Source organism: Larus michahellis, chromosome 5, assembly GCF_964199755.1.
Source record: "Larus michahellis chromosome 5, bLarMic1.1, whole genome shotgun sequence".
In the NCBI taxonomy this organism is placed as follows: domain Eukaryota; kingdom Metazoa; phylum Chordata; class Aves; order Charadriiformes; family Laridae; genus Larus; species Larus michahellis.
Genome location: NC_133900.1, coordinates 6554476 through 6581789, shown reverse-complemented (window position 1 = coordinate 6581789; position 27314 = coordinate 6554476). Strand labels below are relative to the sequence as shown.

The following is a 27314-nucleotide window of genomic DNA, read 5'->3' as shown; positions in this document are numbered from 1 at the left end:
GAGAGCTCTTCGGTTGCCCCATGCTATGACTCCTTACGTGGGCTCTCTGCTTCACAAACAGTCTGGAGCTTTCCCAGTAAATACCTATTTTACTTTAATAGTTAAGTCACCTCCCACTTAAGGGTGACTTGTATTTGCACTTTATATAAAGACCAGTGCCCTTATTTTTACTCGTCCTTCAAAATCAGAACTGCCTCTCTCAGATCCACTTGACCTGAATAATAAGGGGATGATTAGTAGATGTAATACTTTTATGGTCTCGGTTTCATCCAGGAGAATAAATAAAGCTAGTTGTTTGGGACGAGAAGAATTCCAGCAGGAATAAAGACAAATATTGTGACATTTTTCTTTGAACACGTAGCGTTCAGAAAGGGAAGACGTATGCATCTTGAGGAATGTTTTAATTTTGTGACATACTGCAAACATAAGTGGTTAGCAGGCAGAAACGCCAAGGGAGCTGGATGAATATCCAAACAGAGAAATCTGGCTAAAGGAAACAAACAGAGCTGGAATGGTGACGAAACATATGTTTTCAAGCAAACATCATAACCGGCCAGTGGAAGGGGCACCGTTCCACACAAAAATGGCAGCAGTGAACAGAGAAATGCTTAAAAAGATGCAAGTGCTGCCTTTAACTGAAAGGTTTGGTAGCTTTTTGGACAGTGACATGTAGGGAAAGTATCTCCCTGGCAACTGGCAATCTATCACTGGTGCCCCAGTCCTGTCCTTCAGGGATCCCCAGCTGGAGTCATCTACTGGTCACCTACGCCCTGGCACGGTAGTCTAGCGGGCGTGCGTTACTCAAGTCATTCATTTTAAGAAATCAGAGAGATGTTTTCAAATGAGGAGAGGAGATGGCCTCCAGAGAAATCTAAATTTCAATTATTAGGTTTATTACATAATTACTTTAAACACAGCAGGCGTCTTCTGATCAGTTTTCGTGCTGCGGTATCTGCCTTTTTCCTGGAGAATCCTCACAGCAAACTCAGCCTGTGGAACGGCGCGGGAGCTTGCGCAGCCACCAAACCCTGCTGCCGCCCTCCAGTCTGCAAACTGGGGCCAGCAGGGAGGAAAACCTGAAGAGCTCAGCACTACGGGGCCAAGGAAAACTGGAGCTCACCTTTCCTGGGGTGGAGAGTTCTCGTCTCTCCCGTGAGCAGCCTAAGAGGAACCTGCTTTCAGCCTTTACGTGGATTTTGGGCCCTTTCCCTCATCTTCAGAGCCCCGAGGGGGCCGCAAGTGCTAAAGTCACAGCAGTGAGACGTTTTGTGGCCAGGCACCTAAGGAAGAGACAGAGACTGTCTTTGAATAAGCCCCGACGTCCACTGCCCGAGCGCTGCGGGCTGGTACATACGATGGGACCGAAAAAAAAAAAAAGGTCTGTTACCTGTCCTGAGGCCCTGACCTGTACTGTGCTACCGGGACTGAGACACTATCCTGCTCTTAGCCGCTTGAACTGGGGCTGGGCTGGTTGCCTCTCAGAAGTGTGTTTTCCATTAAGCAGCTCTATACAAGTTTTTGAGTCAATGAAGGGGACGTGGAAAAATAAGAAAAGTTAGAAAAGATGAGATCCAGACATTTAATACTGTGAAGCAATCTACACAATGGAAATAAATGCAATTTAAACGAAAGTATGGGATTTTTTTTTCTTAGCACTACCATTCTCGTCAATGGAAAAAAAATAATAATCCTCTCAGCTTACTGTTACTTTGGTCAAAACCAGCAGCATCCAGAAAGCAAATGTTTTCAATGGTAAACTAACAAAAATAACAACTGGTTCTCTGGTGGGTTATTTGTTTGGATCGTATGGTCGCTCTAACTCAGACGGCGAGCTCCTTGCGAAGCGCTGGCGGCACGAGCAACCACGACCAAACAGGATCCATTCCCACCCGGGACAAGTGAAGCTCTTCTCTGCTGTCCTGCTCCTTTAGTGCTTGGGTCACTGTAGACCCTGAGTGTGGCACAACCACCCCTCTTTCAATGGCCTGCGCTCTCCTGCAGATTTTAACTGACTCAGCAGCATCAGTAATTCTACTAGACTTCCGTCGCCTTGCCCAAAAAGACGAAGAACAACAGAAGAGAGGCACGTCCTAGCTGAATTCGGCTCAAGTTCCAGCATGCCTCTTCTGTCCCCAAGTCTGGGAAGAATCCCCTCCGCGTGTTAAGAAAAAAAGAAACGGTATATAATCTAATATTTTTAATTTTATGTACAGGAATATAACGTTATAGCAACTTTGTACATGAAATACATACAGTATTTAAACATGACAATCAGCTAGGTAAGAATTTACATTAGCAATGAAACTGCTTCATGTGCAGCCCAGTTAATACTTAGTTCAGATCTGTATTTTATTGGGGAGAGATTTTAATAGTTTACAATCATAGAAACATAAACATTTAAAACAAGACTCTATAAAATAATTTACAGAAGCCCTACCATCTACACTGAGAGAAAGGGTGTATGTCTGTGAGTTTTGTGTGTGAATAACAAGGTGGACGAATGACGTATCTCAGCCTTTTAAGTATAAAATAATTTAGAAGCAGTTCATGCAATATGGAAGCAAAGGAGTGCCAGTCCCTTCGAGGTTTCCTGCTACCTTGGACATCTACCGAGCATCACGTGTGGGTCACCGGACACATGGTTATACCGTTGCCGGATGCTATCGGAGAGCACCAGCTTCAGTTCCTCCAAACAATTACTTATGTAAACATAAATATACAAGTTGATATCTTTTCTACACAGTACAAATACAGGTCACAGCTTCTCAGCTGTGCAAGTAGTCAATCCATATACTTGGAAGTAGGATAATGTTCTGAGCGGAGTTCCATGTATTTCTATGTACAAGGGCACTAGCAGAACTTCCTCGTTTTCACCAATTTGCTCTGATATTTCACGGAGTGCCCGCCGTGCCCTATCACATAAACGTCCAGCAGGTAGGACTTGCCAGGCTGCAGGCCTCTGATTGTCTCTGTGGTCACTGCTTTCTGGATGTTCTGGCTGTGGAAGTACTTACAGAGAACCTTTTCCGATTTCTTCCTCGTATCTGGACCCAAGCACTGGTTCTGCTCCCTTTTCTTCTGCTCTTCGTTGTAGTTGTCATCCACTTCCCTTTTGTAGATGCAGAATTTGTTTCTCTCCTGGGTGCCCAGCCACGCCACCGTGACCGAAGAACATGTACGGAGTTTGTCAAAGGCTTTGATTCGTGTATCTTCAGGAAGAGAAGGAAACGACTGCTTGTTAGGCCTGGTTGTAGCCAGGATCTTCAGCATAGAAGCACCTTTTTTGCTTCCTTTCAGCCTAATGAGATATTTAGCTTTTGCTTTTCCACGAAGCTGGAACTGCCGCACACCCTCCACGTTTTGAGACAAGAGAAGTTTTCCATCTCTTCTAACTTGGATCTGAACAGCATCCAGGCATGAATGAACGGAGAAGGTGACTTTTTGGTGAGATGAAACGGGAGCAAACCGTAGGAACTTGGCTCCCTTTCTCTTGATGAACACATCCGTAACTTTGCCGTCCTTCAGTTCGACTGTTTTCTGTTTAGCCTCCTCCTTTGTTCTGGCAAAGGTGCCAACGTATGCGGTGCTCATGTTAGTGTTGGTATTGACGGCAAACATGTCGAAGTAGTACTGCGTATCGGGCTTCAGGTCTGACACTGTGAAGATGTTCTTGTTCCCAACACAAACTTTATGCAGGTCAACTCTTGGCTTTGAGGATGTTTGGCGCCCAAACTTTGATGATGATTTTAGGAAACCACGTTCTTTGCCGGAGTTGTTGTCGGAGGGAAAGCCAAAGTGGGCAAAGTCAAATGGACTGAAATCCAGACCTGGTTTTGGAGCCATCATGAAGGCATCGTCAGAACTGAGCTTGGCTTCAACAGCACAGAGGCTTTTGAAATTGTGCTCTTTATTGATGACTATGCAATACTGAATTGGCTGTTTCAGTAAGGAGGCAGTGGGACTTGGCTTCCACGCCAGGGTCACCGTTGTACGTCCCAGAGAAGTGACATCGATTCTGGGATCGTAAGGTAGTTCAGGATAAGGTTGGTCCGATTCTGGAGTAGTGGTTGCATACACTTTAAAATGCGTGTCTTTCTCTGTCGACAGTAGATCTAGTTGGTACAAACCAGACGGGGAACTAGAGGACACAAAGTACTCCACGTCATTGCCTTTGTAAGAGAACAGCTCTGTGCCTTCCTCGTTAGTAATCTGCTGTTTCTGTTGCTCAAGAGGTTCTGGTTCACCTAGGTTATAAGCAAAGCAAAACATTTGTACGACAAGACAAATAGACAAAGTAGACACAATCTGCAAATATGAGAAAATAAAAAACTAATAGACACTTCTACATAAAATACAAAAGTAAGACAAAAAAAGGAAGGTTTTATCTTCTCAGCAAGATACTTCCGTCAAATCCGAGAGGGAGACTGGTCTGCCACTCGGGTTAAAACCAAATGCAAAAGAAATTGCACCTGACCAGTATTAATGGAGCCTCACGAATGGTAGCTAATACCTTCCACTAGACTACTTCAGGCACCCAACTAGGAGATGCTGTAGAGCTCCCCAGTGGAAACTGCCTGTTGCTGGGCTTGGGCCCTTCGCTCTGGCCCTCCGAGTCACGCTAAAACTTTGTGCCTAAATACGGGGGGGGTGGGGGGGCAAAAGTGTGTATACAGTTCAGTGTGGTTGTGTGCCACTGAGCTCTGGAAACCAGACAACTCTTCTCCCCTCAGCAGCAGTTTTACGTTTATCTGCAAATAAGCTCCGCGTCTACAGACGAGTCCCCTCAAAGGGGCGAGCTCAGCCCCGCTGCAACGCCAGCCCTGTCTCTCCGGTTGTTATCTTGTGTGCACAGCCCACAGCAAAGCCACCTGTAAAACTGAGTTCCTCTGGGCAAACGCAGTTTGTTGTGGCAGCATCTAGTGCGCTCTGTATCCATAACTTTTACTTTTACCTTTTTTTTAATAGCCCTTTTCCTTGTCACGTTGCTACCTGTGGCCAGTTTCCTGCACAACGGCAGGACTGGGGCTGAAGATCCAAACATAAAGATGGGCCTGCTGCAATATTCAACATCACACCGAGACTGGTCTGAGGGGCTTTGAATCCAGGAGCAAAGCGGGCCTCTGAGGCGCGAGGGAAATCCTTGGTTGGTTTTTACCTGAACCTTCTCCGCTGGCTTCCTCTGGGAGCTCTTGCACACTCAGTTTCCACTCCAGAGGGGCATCGCACGGCGTCACTGTCACTGCTAAGGGAGTGTTGTCCTCTTCAACCACAAAGAAGTACCTAGGGGAAGGTTAACAGAGCCATAAGTCAATAGATCCTGATGGCAGCCAACCGGCGTGATTTGATATGATCGAGGTTGGTCTCGGTGCGGCAACGGAGACAAAAGCCGGGAGTGTGTGTAGAGGGAATACGGAAAGGCTGGTGGGCAAGAGCTGGGGAGGGGAGTCCCCCCACTCACACAGTGCTGCAGAGTTCGCACTTCGCTTGCCCAGACATGGCGGAGGGGTTTCTGGCCTCCTGGCCTCCCCTCCATCAGCCTCACTTTATACCCCTACGCTAACTACGTACAGTATAAATGGTCACAAAGGTATGAACGAGGGAAAAGGGATCTTTCCTGGAATTTAGGAATATGCTCTTCGAAGCAGGACGCATATTTTACGCTATGTCCGGGTGAGGGCCCTACAAACGCATATAGATACATATACCTTCAGCTGTCCTCCCACATCCCCCCAAGCGCTACATGTCATTTATTGTAAAATAAGTGTTTAAAAGTTTTTCCCCACCGATGCCGGCTCAAGGAGGTGTGCGATACGAGGAGGAAGGTGGCAATGCTGGCCTTCCCTGAACTCTTCAGAGCCTCGGGTTCTTTCCCCAGCCTAACCTCAGTGTTTTCTGACCCACAGGGAGAGGTTGGCAAGTGGGCAGCTCAGACCAGAGCGGGGTTCGCTGCGTCTTTAAGGCCCAGTATGAAAGAATGAAGCAAGACAAGTGTGGTGGGGTAAGCCTGTGGTTTCTAATTTCCTTCCCCATCCCTTTGCCTCTGGACACGGTTAGTGGCCCCACTTCAGGGAACTTCTGCCATCTGTGGGAGCTCTGGGGTTGTCCCAGAAATCGAATAAAAACTGGACGGACCCTCAGCCGGGGAGGCCGGATTGGGATGGAAACTCGCATAGTTACTTACTTCACCAGACAGAACACCGGCATTTGTATTTTTCTGGTTTGGATCCAATTTTTATTTCAAATCACTCAGAAAATAGAGCCACTACCTTCGAAGTACAACTTCCTCATTTGAACTGGGCAGAAATACCTTTTAGGGGTGTCTCGGAAGAGGTAGCTGCTAATTTCGGCTCCATCCGGGATGACGGACGAATCGTGAAAAAACGCTTTGTCCCGGATCTGCATTTGGAAGAGCTCCTCGTCTCTGGTAGGGAACTTCTGGGGCCTGGAGCTGAGGGGCAGCAGCAGCAGCAGCAGCAGGAGCAGGGGGCAGCGCAGCGGGAGCATCCTACGGCAACGACAGGGAGTCAGTCCCACCCGAGAGAAGCCGCCACCAGCTTGCCCCACGCTGGTGGGCCAGACCGTGGCAAAGCACCGGTTTATTCATGGCTCGTGGTCACTGCCTTGGCTACCCGCAGACTCCTGTGGCTCTTGTGGGCTGATTTACCGCTGACACGCCGGCATACCTAGAAGAACGTCACGTGCGCTTTAGGTTTTGCCGGCCCCTTGACTGTACTGCTCTACGAGCACTCAGAATACGTACTGTAAGGACTAAACTCGCACCATCACAGCGCTTAGATAAAGTGTGTAAATAAGATGTTCTCTGTCTTGAGCTGTAATTGAAAGCAAGCCCACGCACTGGTTGCAAACTGGTATCTCTCCCTCTCATTAACAAAGAGCAAAAGCCTTCCACGTACTTCGTTAGAGCGACAGCTTGACGTTTGGCCATAGCAGAAAGAGAAACTCGCTGGACGTGGGAGCTAGAGTCAGCCCAGAGCAGATGGAGGGCACATCCACCTCCCTTTCCTTAGGAGATTCCGGATGGGCTTCCAACAATCCTTTGGAAAGTAAATATTTCCAGTGGAATTGTTCTTTATAAAAATAGCGAATTAGGAAAACACGGGATCTAAACCCACACGCATTCAAAGCGCATTGGTATTAGCGTGCAATTCAGCAGGGCTTAATCCTCAAGCTTGATGGGAATTGCAAAACACAAAAGCAGAGAATCCCTTACAAATTAAGCATAATAATTCATAATCTCAGCCTTTCATTATTATGTCTACAACTAGGTCAGTAATGACTCTCCTAACATATACAGTGGGACAGGCTGGAAATCTCCTTTCAGTACAGTAGACGATCTCATGGTCTGGTATGGGGGGGTGCCGGGGGGGAAACAAAGCCCATTTCTGGTACGAGGACAGCGAGTTTGAGTTGCTAAAGGATAACATGTTTTAAAATTAGAGAAAAAAAAGAGGTTTAGGTCATTACCTAAATGGTGTTAGCCACTGGCTTGGGGGAGAAGCACGATAAAGAGCTGAGCTGGCAGGAACGGTTTTATCTTGTTGTTACTTGGCTGAACACGTGGTCGGGCACCGCTCCTTGTACTGCACTGTAAGTTAACTACGGCTTTATAACAGACTCTTTCCTTTTAAGATCAATCCTGCTGCTGAGATTGGGTTTTTTTTCCCCCTTCCACTTGACGCTTCCCTAATGTTTTATGTAAAAATAGCAACCATAGAGCTCCTTGAGAAGTGGCATGATGTAATTAATCTAAGCCGTAATAAAATTGCTCTTCCCCTTCAAGCACTTCATGAAAATAGAAACAGGTGCCCCTGAGGGCAGCCTCCTCCTTCCCTCTCCCATGGCTTTCCCTTCCAAAAACCCCCAAGGAGCCACCGGAGGCCAGTGTGGTCATGGCGTGGGACCCTCCTCCTGGCCCCAGCCCACCGCTCTGGTCCTTTGGGAGCTCTCAGGAAGCCCCACTCCCTGGTGGCTCCCAAACCCCTTGGTGCTCCTTCCTGGAGGCAGGTAGCCGGCAGCCGGCCACCCTCTGTCCCTCTCCTCATCACCTTGTCCCTGCCGAAGCTCACTGCGGGCACCAGCATCCCCAACGTGGGGATGGCAGCATGGGGTCTTGTCCTCTTTTTTGCCCCTGAGTTCTTGAGGAAATCTTCCCAAATTCCCCCTCCCTGCTGCCTCCCTTCCGCTCTGCGCTGTGGCATCTGCCTGTCCTGCCGTCCTTCTCCCGGTACGGCTAAACGCAGCCATCCACGTGCAGGACAGCTGGTCTCTCGACGCCAGCAAGGCCCACGGAGGGCTACGTTCACTCTCATATTGTTGCCTCTGCCTCTAACATCATTGTTATTTAATTGCTCCTTCCACCAACGGCACAGGTCTCCCCCACTCCCTCCATCCCTCGCCACGTCCCGCTCACTCCCTGTCCTTCATCTCTCCATTTTCCCACTGAAACTGGCGATGCAGGAGGGAAGAGAAAATCTGTAGCAAACCCCAAAGTAACCGTAAGCCACAAGCGACGCGTACTGAAAGCTCCCTCACCGGAATGCAATTTTATCTTCGCCTCCCTTCTCTCGTGCCTTCCCTCACACCAAAGGCACCTACGCTTTCCTGAGCTTTCCCCCTTCCCAGCCCGACCCGTATTCCTACATCTGCAGCCAGATCCTCCCCTTCCTGAGTGGAAAACCACAGGAAAGATGAAAGCGAATGCTTGAGGTTCACCTGGCAGAGCATCCCCCGTGGTCATGTCCCAGGTGGGCACGGACACCGTGGAGGAGCCCCATGCCCTCTGCGAGTGAGTGGCAAGCGTGCCGGGTAGCCCTGTGGCTAGCTTGCCCCGGGTCACTGGCCCCGCTGGCTCGCAGGGAAGCCTGTGCTGAGGCTGCCCGAAGTTATTTTGCAGTTGGAGAAGGCTGCACCCTTATTTATTCGGCGATAACCTGGCAACAGCACGGCATGGCCGCATTTCCCCGTTTGCAGGGCTTGGAGCAGCTCATCTCGGGCGCTGACGGGTCGGGAATTGTGTGCTTCATTATATTTGGGATGTTTGAGTAACAGGTTGCTGCAGTGCTCTGCCCTACGGAAGGGAAAGGAGTAAAGGGCCCTACCTAAGACACGCAATTGCCACTTCTAGTTAAATCCTCATTTGGCTTTCCCAGCGTTGGTCAAAATTCATCCCAACCATGTCCGGACTTTGCTTTTGATGACAACAGCCATATTTCCTCGAATTCAGACTGAAGCGTTGATACTTATCAGCAAAGTTAATGACATTTGACCTATCGGAGCAAAGATCGTCAAGTCAAAATACTTGGGGACTTGAGTCACCGAAGCCAGCAGAAACCTCCTCTCGCACAAAGCAGGATGAGTTCCGTGTGCTCTAACAGGCTGTTTATTGATTTTTCAAGTATTATCGTTGGCCAACAGGGAAGAAATTCTTTCCAACTTAATCACAACAGTTAGAGCAGATTATTTGGTTAGGTAAGAAACTCTGACACTTTCTGCAGACAGCGTCCTCCCCCCCCAACCCCTTGAAATTGCAATCTCGTCTGTTCCCAGAGTCAGTTCCAGTGCTATGTAACCTCTGTGAAAATAAATGATTTGTGATTATAGGACTACCCAGGCTAACTTTCACTTCTGAAATCGTTTCACTGGCTAACTCACTTAAAAAAACTCCTGTAGACAGCATTTCTGTCCCCGTTAACAACCGCGGTGTAGCGAAAAGGTACAGATTCGTCTCTCATTTCTTTAGCTAACCGGAAAAGCATTTTGGCTTGAAAATAATTACAAAAGACAGAATTAAGGTTAATCGTGTGATCCCTGCCCAGCCAGGGCAGGCACCACCGGCCCATCCCATACACGAAATGGCAAACCGACAACTGGCACTGCAAAAGAAAAGTTTGATAATCTTCGTTCCTTCACAAGCGAATAGGATTGGGAGCGCTTTCGTTTTCACGTATCCAACCTGAGAGGCGTCAAACGGGCCCAATTTTCATGCAGGACCCTTCCAAAAGCGGGACACCTCAACAGCAAAGAGGCATCCAAAACTCACTCAGAGTTTTCAGAAACGGCGCTGCCAGTGTTACACCACCCTTTCACACCAGTCAATAAGCAGATTTTCTGTTTTGCAGTGCGCTCATTGTAATTTCAAGCTAAATCCTCTATAGTTTACTGAGGCAAAACATCAAGAGGAAAGCAAAAAATTCATTTATTCGTCCCGTGTTTCGTTCCGGGCCAGCTCATGGCTGCGCAACGACTTTGAGAGTTCCTGGGAAAATCACACAGAATGGTAGGGGTTGGAAGGGGCTAGATGGGAGACTGGGAATTCCTGCTCTCCCATCCATCCCTCGCAAACTTCCAACGAACCATTTTCCTGCCTCGGTGTGCCGTGCTCCGAGCCGGTCTCACTTTTAGAAGCCAGGAACAAGCCGAGGCCTAAGCGCTGCACTGTAAAGCCAAACAAATCACGTGAAAGGTGTTGTGTGATTATTTTTTTTTTTTTTCCTTCTCCAGACTATGCCACCTCCTAAAATGCCTTTTATTCCCTTTTCTAGAAGTTCGTCTTGTTTTCTTTTCTTTCAAACTCTGAGTCAATATTTTATTGATATATTCCTGCTGACTGGAGGGATTTGCCTGCTGTTTATCACTGAATTTAAGAGACCGCCAAAATAAACAGTCCTAAGTGAAATAATAAGCACCGTTTGCCTTCTCCGGGATTGCAAAAGTGCCCTCTAATGGCCCGTCTTTACCTCTCGCTTTTTCCCCAAATTCTCTCTAAATCGAGCCTTAAACCCGAGGTGAAGGTGACCCTCCCGCCGTCCCCATGGGCGAGCTGATGGGCAAGGAGCAGGGGCGGAGCGGTGGGTTGGGGACCAAGCTAGCACCCTGCTCCCCGGGAGGTCACACCGTGGCACAGGGGGTCAAGGCCATGCCAGGACGCCCAGAGAGATGCCACGCGGCAACCCCAGGCACGGCCCGGGAGGGAAGGTAAAATCCCACCGCAGCTTGGAGGGACTGGGCTGGCACACGCGGACGCCAGCGGCTCTACACCAGCCGCAAGAGCAACACTGAAAAAAACGTCCTTCAGAAAATACGACCCGCTTGTATATTCTTTCGTTTCCAAAAGAAAGGAAAAAGTCCCCGCATAGCAGACCGATCCGCTCCGGGGAGCCAGGGTGAGAGCAGGGAGCATCCACCCCGTCTCCTCCCAGCTAGGCCGGCTCCCGGGCTGCCTTCCAGCTGGACAGGACCACCTGGTTTTGCCCACCGGCACGCCGAGGCCGGGAAGACCGACCGATGCCGGGGCAGCGGCGGTGGTGGCGGGCGGCCGGGTTTTCCTTTTATTTTCAGCTGGAAAGCGGCGGGGAGCACCTCCTGGGCTGCACAAACACTCCGGCAGCAACGGCCCCGCCTCGGGAGAGGTTTATTTAACGAACCCGTACGTATTTACCTACGTGGATCGACAGATGGGAAAAGTGCGTGCTGTGCCTGTGGAGGGGGGACAGCAATTATTTTAAACGCCTCCAAATTTACCACCTTGCCAGAGGCTTGGTGGGGTTGGTTTTTTTTGCGTTCGGAAAGTATAAATAAACAAAAGCAGCAGTCTGGCCATTTTATAAAGTTGAGCTGTAAGCACACACATGAAAATTATCGTTAAATGGGATCATAGACGATTACGATTCATTCCTGGCTTTTTAATGATTTCCACTCGGGCACTGAGCCTTACCCGACCTTTCCGAAATCCCCCACACACAAACCTCCTGTCCCTCCTTTACAATCTTTGCGTAAGGAGCTTCACCTATACAAAAGGCCTGCAAATACCCAGGTAAACGGCGGTTCCAAGCAGAAACGGCGAGGAAAACAGGATTTGCAGCTGGCTTAGATTCTGAGGTGGGGGACAAACGAGCCGGAGCTGGGGCAGCGCCTTGCAGGCTCTTCCCGCAGGCTGCGGGACCAAAGGGAGTGGGCGCATCCTCAACCAAAGCCAGACACGGGCGGCCTCGGGGGCAGATAAAATCACCCCATTTTTGATTTTGCACATCGAGCTTACGGTATTTTCCGCCTGCCCTAAGAACGTCCTTTATCCCCCAGCAAAATACAGCAGTTGCAACCGGGCTACCCGAGGCTCCCCGCTTACATCCCATCGCAGAAATCCCACCCGGCAAGCCCAGAATTCATTTCGTTTGGGGTCAAAGCAGTTGCGTGCTCCTGTTCGGGTTCCATTGTGCGTCTCTTTCACACACGCCCCCAGGAAGGCTCGATGTCACCGAACATACTCCATAAAAAGGGAGCGAGAGCGTTCGGTTCACCAGTGCGATGGCAGCGCTCCCCACAAGTCATCATCACGCGCCTTGATCTATGGAAGCTATTTGCTTTGCTTCTCAACCGTCTGCAGGCCGCAGAGACCTGCGAAAGGACTTACGATAACAAAACAAAACAAAAGGTCCGGGTTTACTTGAAGCAAATGCGTCTGGAATAAATAAAGCCTAATAGTTCATTACATAAAGTGGGAAGCGCATGACCGTAATTTCGTGCGGATAATTCCAAGGCGCTGCCTGCCACACTGCTTTTGTGTTGCATTTCTTCTCTTTTTATCGTACGGATGGTTAACTTTTTAATCCTGTTTTTAAACTCTGGTGCGTTGGGAGGGGTTTTTTTGATTGTTTACGTTACCTGTGCTGCATCTCATAATAAGTCTGTAGATTTATTGACAGGATTTAAGTCCGGCTTCGGAAATAAAAGGGCACTGTGTGACTTCTTGGACTTATTATAGGAATGCTGCAAGCAAAGAGGCCGTGAGCTTTGCCATTATACACTTCGTTTCCAGAGATATACAACGCAAATACGTGCCCCCCAGCGTACAGAGCCAGCACCTCCGCAAATGAGGACTTTAAAAGCGCCCACCTATTTTGATCGCACTACCTTTAGTTATTTGTAACGTGCAAACAAGGAAAAATAACGCCTTTGAAATTTTAAGTATTTATAAGCTCGGTTTGTTTGTTCACGGGGAGACCAGAGGGGAAAAGTGAAGGCCGGCCATTTAATACTTAACTGTTCCCTAAAGGATCTGGAAAACGTTTGGTATGCTTTTCACTTGGGGTTGTTTTTTTTTTTGTTTGTTTGGTTTTTTTTTAAAATAAAATAAAGCAGCACTCTTGAAAAACTTGTTGTCTGGTCCTGCCTCGTGCCCGGGGAAAAGCCCGGGCCACGCAGGGCTGCGGGAGTCAGCCCCAGCCAGCCCCTCCGCCGGAGACCTGCACCAGCCCACGGCCTTTCCCTATGGAACGGAGGCGGGGGGACACGAGGAACACGAGATACACCGGGGTGTATCACCATCTCTGTGGATTTTTAAAGAGCAATATTTTTGCGTAGCGCCGCGGCTGGCTGGACGCGGCAGCTCCCGTTGGCAGAAGTGGCTGTAACTGGGAGGGCAGGAGCGTTTACGGACCTGTAATCCGTGGATTAAAGCTCCCTAAGTACGCGCAGACACGATGGACTACAACAGTGCCTTCGAAGCGTTTAGGGTCCACCGTGTCAATAACCGGCGGATTAACCGACCGCCTCTTGCGAGTCCAATTCAACCCGCCCTTCTCCTTTGCTGGGAGTATTGCTGCAGCGAAGCAAATCACAGTAGCGTGGGGAAGAAAAATCCAACTACGTGAAAATCAGACGGTATGAGGAAATCACCAAATCTTAACGAGCAACAGTGGCAACAAACTACGGCTTCGGGGAGAGGTTAAGTTCGAAGGGGTAACGTTGTAAAATGCGGAGCTGTCTCAAATCAGACATTTGAAAAGCAAACACACTCGGGGAGATATGGTATGAAAAATCGAATTTTACATGGACTCTTTTGTTTCTAAACTGAGCCTTATTTATTTTTCCACTTTTAGTGGAAACAGATTCAACTCTGATTACATCGAAAGATCGCCATCCTGGAGCTGGTGGTAGCTGGATGCTTTGAAACCCAGCTGAGCCAGGAGATGCCATTTGGGACACTTGAGGAAATGCCTCCTAGTTTTTCTTCTTTAAATCAGAGACCACATACCGGCAACTTCTCTCCTTCACAGCCACCTCGACCCGCGCGCCTCGGCAGCGAGTGTCAAAACCAAACAAAGAGCGAGCCCCCGGCGCCCTGGGTTACAATGCTCGGTTGTTCTCTTCTACCCCTCCTTGCGAGGGGGTGGCAGGGGAAGAAGCGATGTGCTGGAGCACCGGGTGGCAGCCAGCCGGCGGCTCGCACCCTGTGCCGAGCTCCACATCCCTTGGCCGCGCCGGCACGGCATGGCCTGTGTCCTCACCATCCTACCTGCTCATCCTCCCAAGCCCGTACGACATCCCCAGGCAGCTGGACGTCGCAAGCGTCACGGGATGGGTGACTGGCACCAGTTCTTCCAGAGGAAAATCCCATGTCAGATGCCCAACTCGGAGAAGGGGAATTTTTTTTTTCCCTGAGTCTCAGCAGGGTTTGGAGTCCCAGTAGGAGAAAAAAGATAAGGCAGAGAAATCTTAGTTTGCGCAACTCCAGGCCACCTAAGATAAACAACCCCGAATACCACGCAGCTCTACCACAAATCTTTCATCGCAAGATCTGGAGGTGTTTTATAATGGAGAGTAATTATTATCCCCTCGTTCCAAGCAATAAAAGTGGGGCAGCGACTTTCCTTGTTCAAGGAAATCCCAATATAATCCCTTCCTTTAATCGTAAAACAATAGCTGCTTTCCTCGGCCAAGTCATCCTGCCTTCAGCGCAGCTCTCCGAGTGTATGTTCCTGCCTCTCCGTAATGAATTTCAGCGCGGGGATTAGCGGGGAGGAACACATACGAACAATTACAAATTACAACCAACACAAGCATGTTGGTCTTTGGAACGGAGTCTCCCACTGTTTCTCTGGAATACTTCTGAATGACATTATGAGCAAGTGCCCTTGCCAAAACCCAGGAGGGACAGGGAGGACTGAAGTGTGAGGGTATGATAAAGAGCAGGAGCGGAACCGGGGTCCGTGCATCCCGCCATCGCATCCTCACGCTGCCGGGGCTTAGGTCTGGAGGTCAGAAAGACCTTTGGCGAAGCGGCAAAACGTAAAACCAAAGTCATATTCTCCAACGAAGGAGTTAAAGTTGCTCCAGCCGTTCTTAGGGCCTGGAGACCGTGGCTCGCCTGGCGGCTGCCCACGACCAACAGGGTGTTTGGTGAAGGGGAGAAAATAAGGGGCTTGCGCCAGGCAGGGAGCTGCAGGGGCGCTGGTGACAGGGACAGGGCTACGGGTCACTGGCGTGACTCGCCGGTGCTCTGGGTCTCCGAGACTCCAGCGGCTTCAGCAACAACGAGAGCGCTCACATTTTGCGGGAAGCTGTGCCGTGAGCACACTGCAATTGCTTCTTCCCTTCTGCTTGTCGGTAGATGATTACAAAAGGGGAAATTGCTGCCTACTTTGAAACCCTTTGAAGTGCACGGAGGCCAGTTCCCTCAGCTTCCAACAGACCTGCGGTTTTTCTCGGCATCAGGAACACCACCCGCACGTGGACATGGGATCGCAAACCACAGCCAGCCCAAGAACGTTAGCATTCGTGCCCGCTGCCCCACCTCTACATGCAAGAGTTTTCTTGCAGCGGCTCCACAGAAATTCTCATTTGCCATTTCGCCCTGTCCTCCGTTTTCCTGCCTAGGGTTTCTCGGTGCTTCCAGGGTAACCGGTAACCCCCAGTAACGACAGCGACAAACATGGAGAGCGACAGCAACAGCTCTGCAGAAAGCCCTCTGGCAGCTGGCGGGGCGAAGCGGGACGGCAGCTCCAGCAACAACCGCTCTGACAGCGCTCGTGCCCCCAGAAGCAATTCTCCAACCCCCCCCAGTGGCATCCCCGCGCTGCCGGCAGGACGGTGTCCCTCACTGGTTGGCAGGGGCGGTGGATGTCCTGGAGCAAACACGCAGCAACGGGAACTCGAACAGAAACTGTAGCGGCATCTAGCACCAGCTGCAATTGTAAGGTTGGATTCTAGGTTTTTTTTCAAGTCAGGAACACTCATAGTCAACTAGATCTGGGACAAGGAGAAAACGCAATTTATATGAACGGAGGAAAGATGTTATTTCTATTTTATTCTCTCCTTTCCTCTGTTTTTCCAGTCTTATCCCTGCGTTGCTTTCAGTCACACCTGAATCATGCGATTCAGATCCTCAGCTCACTTCAAAGAAACTATGACTTTTTCTACCAAATTCAGAGGGTAGCCCCTATTACTTAGGCCCACGGTAATACACGGTATGCTGATAGGTCATCCCCCAAAACTTCCAGTTCCTTAATTACCATAGGAATCCAATTTTTTCTGATCGAACTTACTGCCCGAAAGTGGATTCAGCTTTAGTATTATCTGCCGTGGAAAGGAAATCTTAGGCCCTACAAGTACTTAATGAACCCTTAAGGTGCTCTCTTCTAACGATTTGTTACGTATCCCAGCAATTCACAGATGCCATGTCTCATTTTTCCCTAGTTGGAAAAGGGTGGCTGAAAAATATGTAAACGTTTGTCAAGTGTTTGAAGATGGAAAGTATCAAATGCGGTGCTAAAGATATTGATATTTACATATTTCTACCAGCGCGCTCAGCATCGGAGCTGGCAGACCTCAGCCACAGTCACAGCGGCAAAGCCTTTCCAAGAGCCAGCGTGGACATCGTCCCCCACGCTGATCCCATCCCTCCCTAGAAAGCAGCACAGCCAATTTCTTGGTCGCACCATGATCTCTGGCGGCTTCCTCGGGGGCTGCGGTGGCTGAGAGCACAGGGTGGCCCGTGGGCAAGTGACCTACACCACAGATCAGCCTCACCGCTTCTCCTGTGTGTCGCTCAGAAAATGGCCGCCTTGGCGTCCTCACTTCTATATGCCACATGGGTAGGGATGGGAAAAAGCAGGAACGCTCAACACCGTCTACATTTTTTCTACCGGCACTTATTTCCTTAGCAACCTCCTTTAAAAAAGACACAGATTCCTACAGAGGGCGACTCAGTAAATTAGAGAAAATTGTTAACAAAGCACGTTAGCCGCTCCAAATTCCTCGACGCATCTACTGGAGGGCACCCCTTGCGGTACCTCTTCCCACCGCCTCCAGAGAAAAATTCAAACTTCTGCTTCCCCCAACAGCCTGACCTTTCCACGGCGAGGTGGGGAGACTCATCCCACCAAGACCCAAGGCTGGAGGCTCCAGCCCCAGTTTCCCAGTCCTCCCGCTAGTCACTGGGACAAACGGCAGCAGCAAGCACGCCCGATGTTCATGAGAAAAGCGCCCGTATGGTGCAGGATGGCTCCCAAGGTTACTCAAGGCTGTTGCAGCTGCTGAGAAGTGGACAAAAAATTTGGGGCAAGCGTGGCCAGGTGTCGGGGGAGCTACGGACCCATGCAGCCCGTGTGCCTGCCCTGAGCTGCTCAGTGGGCACCGTGGGGCACTGCTCACCCAGCATCACTGAACGTCTCCAGGGCTGAGGAACCATACGATGGAGAAAGGATTCACCTCCAAAGGGCAAACCAGTACACGCCCAGAGAGACAGTGAAGGGCGGCCATGGAGATCAGAGCTGCCACATGCATCCATTTGAAGAGATCGCAAGACACCGCGAGTCCAATCACAGCTCACCAGCCACCGGCCCATCATACCAAAGCAGGAGAGGAGCGTGTTTGGGAGCTGCCGGTCTTCAGGGTGGCTTTCTAACACTTTTTGAGTATTCTAAGTGGTGGATTTCTGCACGACCAAGCTGAAAAGTCTTCCCCAACGGTGAAAAGATGGGCACTCCGAAGGGACGTGCCGCAAGAGGTCAACCTGCCGAGGTCAACTGCAGAGCTGTGATAAGGGATCTCAAAAATCAGATTATCAAAAGGCTCGGTTTCAGCTCCACTGCACTGCTGGGCCGGTGTTTATTTGTCCAGGCCGGCAGGCGAAAGGTTAGTCCTTTATCTAGTTACTGCGAACAAAAGCGGAGGGAACACACGCGGGCGGATAGGTCAGACCGTCATGGGTGAGCGAACATCCAAACAACCCCAACGACTTCGGGCCCTCTTATGGTAACCATACATCCTCGGTTGACAGCAGGGGAAAAAAGGGAAAAGATGGGAAAATAAAGGAATTTCTGCCTTCAGAGATGGCTGAAACGCGTGCTAAGGGCATTTCCTTTCCCAAAGGGGGAAGACGTGGTGGGAGCGGTGGCGTGGGACCCAGCACTTCTTTGCTAGTGACTGGAAATGGCTGCGAGACCCTTGGAATTAAAGTTACTGCTAAAGGACAATGTGTCATTTCAACACCACCGCTAACGTTGCACGGTAAAACCCAAAAAGCTCTAAATTCACAAAAGTATCGGCTCGGCAGTTCTTTGTCCCCTCAAGGCATTTCAGCAAGCCCAAGAGGTTTGGGCTGGAGCTGGACAATGCCCCCAAGGTCCCGCTTCACTCCCCACGTCCACGTTCCACTGAGGGCCCCAAGTCGGGATCCACACAATCCCCGACCAGACACATCACACCGAGCCCATAGCGCCGAGTGGGGATGGCCGCCAGCCCAGCGAGCATGAGCTTGAGCCAGAAGCCTGCTTTGGCCTACTGGAAGTACCTATCACTGCCCTGTATGAATTCGGCATTTTCTAGTTAAAGGCCCAATTGCCTGCAATTTTTCTTACAAACGCTTTGGAACCGCTTATTTCTTAAATGAGTGGGAATTAGAACCTGCTCCGTAAATTGACACAGCACGTTGCTTTCCCTGAGCCCACCGCCCTGCTATCACACTCTTGCAGGAGATCTTACACTCTTGCTTTAAAATACCCGCTTAATTCAAATGTTAAATTGAGTTAGACTTGTTCACATGATATGAAAAGGTCTTAAAAACCCACTTATTTTTCCTAGTAGGATTTTTTTTTTCAACTATTGTACTATAACAGGATTATAAGTTTTAATTGACTGACATTAAATCTTCCCAGCAAAACTGTAACTTTAATGCCCGCTAGGACTATTAGATTTTTATTCATTATTTCTCGTTACTGAAAAATCAGTTTGAGAGAGCCCCGAGGGTCTTCCCCAAATAAGGGTAAGATCCTATTAGTCCTACAAATGATACTCAAGTAAGTAATTCTTACTCAGGAGAAAAAGCCCACGGGGAACTGAACGCAGATTTAGTAGCCAAAGGAAGAGAAAGAACGGGGACTAGAAACCGTTAACGCTGCTCACTGATGTTTTCCTTCACAGACAGAGACCAGCTGGCAGCCCCGAGACACTTGGCTTTCCCGCACCATCATCATCCCGATCTGTAAACTGCTTGATTTGCATCAGGTTCCTGGATTTCAGAACGCTGAGACACGTTTAAGACTGTTTGACTATAAACAAATCAGCGGCAAATCTGCCGCACCTAAACAAAATAGCGCGCGCGAGAGAGAAAGAGAGAGCGAGCAAGCTCACACCTTCGCGATATTCTGGTTGCTTTGTGAAAACCGTCTACCCTGTTCAATAATCCCTGCGGATGTGCCCGAAGAACCTGCGATCCCGTCGCGCCTCCCACCTCCCCACCAGCCTCTGCCGCAGGAGCGGTGGCTGGTCTAGCGCTGCCCTATTTTGGTACCGAGGAAGTTAAAAGCGAGAAAGACGAAAAGTGTCGATTTTTCTCACACCCTAATAAAGTTTCGACCCCTTTAAAGTTACTTTTTCTTAAATAAAACAAAAAATAAAATTAAAAAAAAGGAAAGAAATATGCTCGATTAGGCGAACAATGCTTTTCCCCTGTAAATCACAGGGGAAGCGCCGGCCTCGATGGCGTGTCACGTTGTGAGCGTGCGAGGGTCACGCCGGAGGGGCACTCATATCCGGACCCGCGGAGGGGGGAACGAAGTAGGAAAGATAAATTATTGCCTTTTGTTTTTCAGATTTCCAGGTGCTTGCCGTAAGTACCCCCTGCTTCTTATCTCGGCTGTCGCGCCAGCAACAAGCCTCCCTCCCAACTACTGAATTTAATTACCCTAAAAGCGGAGCCGTCCTGATTCGGGCCAAAACCCGAAAAACCCCGTGTGCTCTTGAGCAATCGGTGAGAAATGCTGAAAATGATGTGGTTACCCGAGTGCTCGCCCCTACCCGGGCGGAGGCGGGGCGGGGAAGGACACAGCCGCCGAAAGATGCTCCGCGCGCGATTCGCCTGCATCCCTCTGGTAACTCAGGGTGTATTTTCGCTTATTGAAGCAATTGCGGACTCAAGGCTGGGTCCTCAGACAGCTCGTGGCGCTGATTACCCGAACGGCATTTAAACCCCAACCTGCACAACGTCCCCCAGAAGGTCGCCACATTTTTGGTGAAGCTGTAGCATCGGCTGTCTGAAAAAGTCACGCTTTGCCTGCTTCTGGTGTGTCCCGTGTGACCGACACGCTCCCCGGGGCGCAATCAAAGCCACCTCCCCAGTCGTGAGATTTTCGGCTGGTTCCCGTTACAGCTCTGCGTTAACATTTATCTTCCTCCCGTTCGGTGGGTGTCCTTGCACGCTGCAAATTAGAAAATTCATTCCGAAAGAACAAGCTGCTTTTTAATATTTGCTCTCTCTGTCCCTCTTAATTTATTTCCAGCTTTAAGCACGTTCTCCTGGAGTTATGATTTATTACCCTGACCTATTTCCTGATCTACGGGCAAATGCTTCCTCTCCTAATGACATCTCGTTACAGTTTTCAAACGTAACGTCTCCTCGGCCTTCAAAGCTCCTTCCATCCATCCATAAGCATTAGCTTAGTTGAGTCGTTTTCTCCAGCAGAAGCTCTCCCTGTTTGATCTCACGAAGGTTTCTGGGGTAGCAGTAGCGTATTCTCAGTCACGATGTAAAACGCAGCGTGGGGAACGCGGCTTTCTGCACGCTGCCTTTTCTCCAGGGCGATGCTCACTCACTGCACCGCCTGTCGTTTAGCAGAGCTTGAGCAGCACTCGAGTCCCTTCTCCCTGGTCTTACCTCAGGCGCTCTCTTTTCCTTCAATGTCATTCTGATTTATGCACCTTTCGCTCCTGCCCATGCAGTCAGTGACGCCAAAATACAGAGCGCAACAGCATTCGGCGTCACACCGAGCTCTCCATCAGCGAGGCAAACGTCAGTCTCATGGGCTGTCTGTACACTCTGACACAAGCCTTGTATTCCAAACATGTATTCCTTGATAAATATATTAGTCCAAGTTGCCATCCTCAATGCTGGGCATTCCCACCGGAGTGCATGCCCTCGTGTAAGGGCTCGCAAACTTATTTTCTTAACATGAAGGAGCCGGCCCTTCCCTCCTCCAGCCAGGTCTGTCCTTCTCCTCTGCATTTTGGAATCAAACAGGAAAAGAAAGCAAAACCTCCCCCATTATTGTAACCCTCACGAGTGGCTGAACTGGTGGCCCGGAGCAGCTCTGTAGCCTTCCACGTTACTAACATCGGCCCCACTGAATGCACTGAATGAGAAACCCGCCGTTTCCACTGCCCTTAATGCAGAAAACGCACGCGTTCGGCGAGGTCGCGTGGAAACCCGCCACCTCCGGTGTGTCCGTCGCTACAAATTACTAAATCCACCTCCTGCAAAAGCAAGCCGGGGACTGAAAAGACAAATACCCACTTAGTAAACCAAAATAAACCCAGCTCTAGGCAAGGTGCGAGACCCTGAAAGGAGGACTGAAACAGCCCCTTGAAAACAGTGAAGTAATGGGCTTAAGAGTTTTATTATTCGTATAAAGTTTAGTGACTTCAAAATGAACGCAAGGCCAACCAAGACTTGTTATCCCGCTAAAATCTGTGCTGTAACTGAAGCCAGCCCCCAGATGTTCTGTGGTGAAATCCGCCGCTTCGCTGCATAAAAGCACCGCATACCCTGACGTACAGTCCTGGCTTGCCTTTATCCAAACCTACTTAGGTTCTGGATTATTTTTCTAGCAATCTTTTAAACTGCCATGGGAAGCATAAAAGGTGGTCTCCTACCAAACCGCTTGGTACCAGGTCGAAACGTAACCACTTGCAGAAATAAATCAGGATTTCTTTTCCATAAACCGTTCACTACCAGCCTTTCGGAACAGAAATTGCAGGAGAAAAAGCAGGGCTGGAGAAGAAAAAGCAGGGCCTGAGTTTAATAAACATCTCATCTTTTTATATATATATTAAGGTACAAGACCCCAGTGCGCTTCAGAGCGAAAGGTCCGGCGAATAAGGTCCGTCCAGCCCTTCCGAAGCCGTGGGACGGGAAGCAGGCGGCCACCGCACGGCCGGAGGCTGGAAACCCCATTGCGCAGCCCCTGCTCCCCCCGGCACCAATAACCCACTTCAGCTCCCGGGCAACATCCCGGGAAGGGGTTTATCCCTTCATTTTCAGGGGACTTCTAAGGTGGACAAGCTTTAGGTGGACAAACCTTCTAAGGAGGACAAAGAGGACTTGAAGACGCCGTTCCTGCCCCTCTAAATAGGAGGAGAGGCTGGAAAAACCGCGGCAGATGGGCCGGGAGCTGCGTGCCGGGAGCTTTAAACGTCGGATGAACGCCGAGTATGTGGTGAAGGCATTCGAGCCGAAGAGGGAAGGCAGCGCAGGCGTTACATGATTTTGAACAGCTTGCTTGACAGTTTGCACCATATTGTATTTATAAACATCGGGGAAACCTAAATGCTTCTCCTTGGTGTTTCCGAAACAGTCATCCACAACAAAACAGGCGCGGCGGGGCGATCCTACGCAGCTTGGCCTCACCTCCCCGCCAACCTTCTTAAAATTAAAAAAAAGGGGGGGCCCGTATTAATCTCTGCGGGATCAGCATCCCACTGGGCGTTCCAATTCCCTCTCGGACTGCGCAGCTGACCACCAAACCCCAAACGCCCCGCGGCGGGGGGTGGGGGGTGTGCTGGGGTGTGAGGTAGCCCGCCGGCCGATGACGCCAGCAGCGCGTCACGCCTGTGCCACCGCCTGCCAGGGAACAGCCGGCTCCTCTTGCAGGTGCCACGGAGCCCAGCGCAGGACATGCGCCTCGTGTCACCCGTCCGGCGGGGGCTGTGATGGCAGGTGGCGGTGCCCACCCGCCGCCGCGCAAAACAAAAAATAAAAAAATCAAGGGGTTTTGTGTGCGGGGCTGCGCAGAAACAGTGAGAGAGCGATGCTCCCGCAGTCCTCACGGTGGAAATGCGACAAGGCTGAAGGGGGTGTTTCGGACGTATTATAAAGCTCTTTCAAATTAAGACGGGTTCGTCGTCTGCCGACACAGAACGTACACGAGGAACGGGTATCGCTTTCCTCACAACGGGATGAAATGCAGCCACGGCACCCCACGCACATCCATACCCTACCCCACACACGCTGGGGTACCGCACCTTTCCGCTTCACTATGTTTTCAGTGGTTGAAATGGGACATAAAATCTCTCGGTGCTTTAAAAAGCCCTCGCCTTCTTCGAGTGTTAACAAGTTCTGAATTCTAGACGTTACTCTAAGTACTCAGGGAGGCTTTTAGTGGTACTAGAAAGCTGACCTCGGCAGCTCTCCTCTTGCAGGTATGTGTTTTGCTACGAGGTAGGAGAGCAAGGCCGGGAGGATGAGGCATTCCTGACAAGGAGCAATCCAAAATGCCATTCCTAAAATAGCTAAGAATCAGCGATTTTTCAAAGAGGGCTGAACGGAATCACAAAAGTTTTTTTCTCCCTGCTCCCTTACAGCACGGCCGAGGGTGCTGACGATGTCTAACACCCAAAGCGCGACTTTTACGGAACGCGGGTTCTGGCCAAGCCAGCGGTGCCTTGCCGGGGTCACTCACCAGCGTATAACTCGCTCGCCACCAGGGAGGAATTCCCCCTCAAATGGCCCTCGCCTCTTCCAGTTTCACACAGACACAACTCCACCGGCTCGACCAAGCGTGAAATCAGTGCGCCTAGGCTAGTGCAGCCCATCCTAAGGCATGGATGCTCCGATGGAGACACGGTGCCAACCTTCGTGTCACCGAACATCACCCGGTACCTGCTCGCAAACAGCCGGCGGGGCCAGGGAGACCTGTGCATTTATGCCGGGGATCCTGCCTCCCCTCTGAGCTCGCCTCCCGCAGGTCAGTGAAGCCACCAGAACAGCGACACTATTGAAGCCCTTCGTTAAAAGATTGTAACTAGACGCTAACCAGCTCCTTTGGTGGGGAGGGAAAATCTGAGGGACCCTACAAGCTTCACAACCCGCTCTCTCTGAAAACCAGCCTTGCAGAGGCTGCCCCGCTCACGTAGGTGCCCACCGGGACGATTTCCAGAGCCGCACTGGGCAGCACGGCACGGAGGAGACCGTGCTCGTCCCTGGCACGGAGCTAACTGGGATGTAGGAATCGGGGCGCGTTACCGCTCAAGTGTTAAATGCATGCCGAACAAAACCACCCAGAGAACCACCGCTTTTCAAAAATCCGCGCTAGCCCCTAACTGTGAAGATTTAAACACATAAAAGTTCTGTCTGCAAGTGATTAAGCGACGCTGCGTAGCTATTGTCTCTGCGCTGGCGAAATAAAAACACGACCCGAGCCGCACTTTTAGCAAATCTCAGCACTTACGTCCCACCGTTGAGTTTCCTGTCTACTTTTTTTGGTAGGCACGGTTTTTTCTTTCTTCTTTCGTTTTTTGGTTTGGGTTTTTTTTTTTGGGGAGGGGGGGATTTTTTGTTTGTTTTTTTCTCCCCCGAAAACCAAGTATGATGCCAGCGGAGCCGGAGCCGTCGCCTGCCTGGCACACACCCGCCGGATGGCGAGCCGGGGCTCCCAGCGGTAGCCCGGGCTGCGGGGCACTGGCCGCCGCCGGCTGAAAGGAAGCAAAAAACGGGGAGGAAAACCCAAGGGGAAGGCGGGGGGGGGCGAATCCCAAAGGGCGCCGAGGTCCTGCCGGCAGCATCCCGCAGAAGCGGTGCCGGGACGCGGAGGGACGGCGGCGGGGCGGCCGCTCGTTGCGGCGCGTCCCCCGCCCCGCTGTGACCGAGGGGTCCCGCAGCCGGGGGAAAGGTTGGGGGGGGGGGGGGGGAATGTCACCGCGCCCCCGCGACGGCAATCGGGGGGGGTCCCGGTCACCCGCCCCGGTGCCAGCGCCTTACCTTGCGGCGTCCGGTCCCGTCCTGTCCTTCACGCGGGGTTGGTGGGGGGGGGGAGGCTTTTTTTTTGTTTTTTTTTTTTTTTTTTTTTGCGGGGGGGTGTTGGTGGGGGGGGGAGGGCGGGTGTTTTCCAAACCCCCTGCTCCAGCGGGGACGGGCTGCAGCGGGGACTGTGTCACGCACGTCCCTTCGCGCTTTATAGCCCCTTCCCTTCCCCACCCCTCCCCGCGGTAAAAAAAAAAAAAAAAAAAAAAAAAAAAAGGGGGGGAGGAAAAAAAAAACAATAAAAACCAGGGAAAAGGAGCCGGGAGCTCCCCCGCAAACCCTCCCGCCCCCCCTCCCCCCCCCCCCCAGGGTACCCGCCGCCGCCGCCCGGGGCGAGGGCACGGCCCGGGAGGAACCGCGGGGGCCGGGAAAAGTTTGCAGGAAGGGGCGCGGAGGGGCGCGGAGCGGCGCGGCGGACGGCGGGGCTCGCTGCTGCCGGCGGGGCGGGGGGTGCCCCGCGGAAAGGCGGGGGGGGGTGGGGGGTGGGGTACCGCTCCGCCCCGCTCCGCGGAGGGGCGGGCCCGGGGGGAGCCCCGGTCCCGAGGGGCCGGGTGGGGGACACACACACACACACACCCCCCCACACACCCCCCCACCACCACCGCCGCCACCCCCCCGGCTTTGTGCCGCCCTCCCCTCCGCTGCTGCGGTGCGAGGAGCTACTCAACATCCATCTTGGAAGGGTTATCCTGGCTGGAAGTCGGGACGGGGGGGGGGGGGGGGGAAACGGAGGGGGGGGGGGGGGACACAGGGTACGCTGTGAGATAAAGGCGGGGGGGGGGGGCTGCGCTCCCGCTTCGCTTCACGCAGCCGCTGCTGGAAGGGGTTTGGGGGGTTGCGGGAATGCTGCGGAACATCCCAACGGCGATGGAGAGATGGGCAGGGATGCGGGAGAAATGGGATTCGTTGAGCCCGCCCGCAATTTGGCCAAAGGGGTCTCGAAGCTGCGTGTGCAGCCCCTCACCTTCTCCCTCCCTCCTTGCGTTTTCGGTCGGGGAGCGGGGGGCATTTCTCTTACCTGGGAGCTGCAACAGAAAGGTGGGAAGTATCCTTTGCCTTTTAAAAACAAACCCCTCTCCCTCTTCGATTCTTTTTTTTTTTTTTTTTTCGGCACATCAGTCATAAAAACGACAAGCGCTGCACAAGCCTTAAACAAGTCCTTACCCATAGCGGCTGATGGGGTGACTCCCCTGGAGGTGATCGCTTCAACAGATTTGGGGAGCAAAAAATAAAATCAAACCCACCTCCTCTCGCAAACCGCCGAGTGAATCTGATGGCCAAGCCTCAGCGGAGGGACGCAGATCGTCATATTCTGGAGGGTGACAATCGGCTTCCCTCCGTGAAGGCACAGCCCCCAAGAGCTCGTGTCTTCGGGGACGCGTGGCTGTCCAGACCTCTGCTCATTGCCGTTACTTACTGGCGCTTACCTCCCGCTCTGCCAACTACGCAGAGAAGCCGGGGGTCGCTCACCGCCAGCCAGCGAGCGCTCTGCCCCAGGGGCTGCTCCAAAAATTTAAGTTCACCAAAAGAAACGCAGGCTTAAGAAAAAGCGCCCCACGGGAGCCCCCATCCAGTTATCCTTCTGTTTTCACCTCCCCGTTTTCACATGTTCCACAACTATATTTATCATTTTCAAACAGGGTAGGGGTTTGGGGAACGGAGGAAAGACACAGAAGTTTAGGATTAAGTTACGCACGTTTAAGGAGAACCTATAAATACCTGGTATTCGCACACAGCATCCCGCCTTCTTCCCTTCTAGAGGATCGTTTGCCTTCAACACCTCAATAAAAAAATATCTCGGCAACTACCCGTGCTCCTCTTCTGCCGCGGAAGACACGGAGACTCAATCATCCAAAACCGGGAGACTCTGACTAAAGAAGAAAGCCCAAATTAGTAAAGAAAACCCGCTGCAATCTCGCTAGGTTTTTTTTTTTCCCCAAGCCTTTGGAGCCAGCAGAGAGGGATGTGCTCAGGTGAAGGCAGGCAGCTGCCTTCGGCTACGATTCGTGGCACAAGAGTGTTCCGTAGAGCCTGCAAAAATGGCTGGCTCCGGTGTGAGGTCATTAGAGGTAAAATATTGCTACCCAGCCCAAGAGCTCTCAAGCCTCCGCGCTTCACACGCAGGCAAACCCGATTATTTTTAACCCGAGGACAGTTTTAGTGCTATTGTTCTTAGAGGGTATTACTGTTTGTGATTTCAGGGGAAGCAAGATGATGTCCC

The 27314-nt window shown here is 51.2% G+C and overlaps 1 protein-coding gene across 3 annotated transcripts; it reads right to left on the bottom strand.

The window, feature by feature from the left end:
* Window positions 1–1572: 1572 nt before the first annotated feature.
* Window positions 1573–26937, bottom strand: NDNF (neuron derived neurotrophic factor). 3 transcript variants are annotated; one of them, XM_074588503.1, is made up of 4 exons: window positions 26813–26937; window positions 6308–6505; window positions 5156–5280; window positions 1573–4244 (listed from the first exon to the last, which is right to left on the bottom strand). In XM_074588503.1, the coding sequence occupies exons 1-4, from the start codon at window positions 26830–26832 to the stop codon at window positions 2851–2853; spliced, it is 1737 nt and encodes a 578-aa protein (XP_074444604.1). In that variant the 5' UTR covers window positions 26833–26937; the 3' UTR covers window positions 1573–2850. The 3 variants fall into 3 exon arrangements, with proteins under 3 accessions (XP_074444604.1, XP_074444605.1, XP_074444606.1); XM_074588504.1 differs by lacking the exon at window positions 26813–26937 and adding an exon at window positions 25052–25645; XM_074588505.1 differs by lacking the exon at window positions 26813–26937 and adding an exon at window positions 24522–24976.
* Between the last annotated feature and the right edge of the window lie 377 nt (window positions 26938–27314).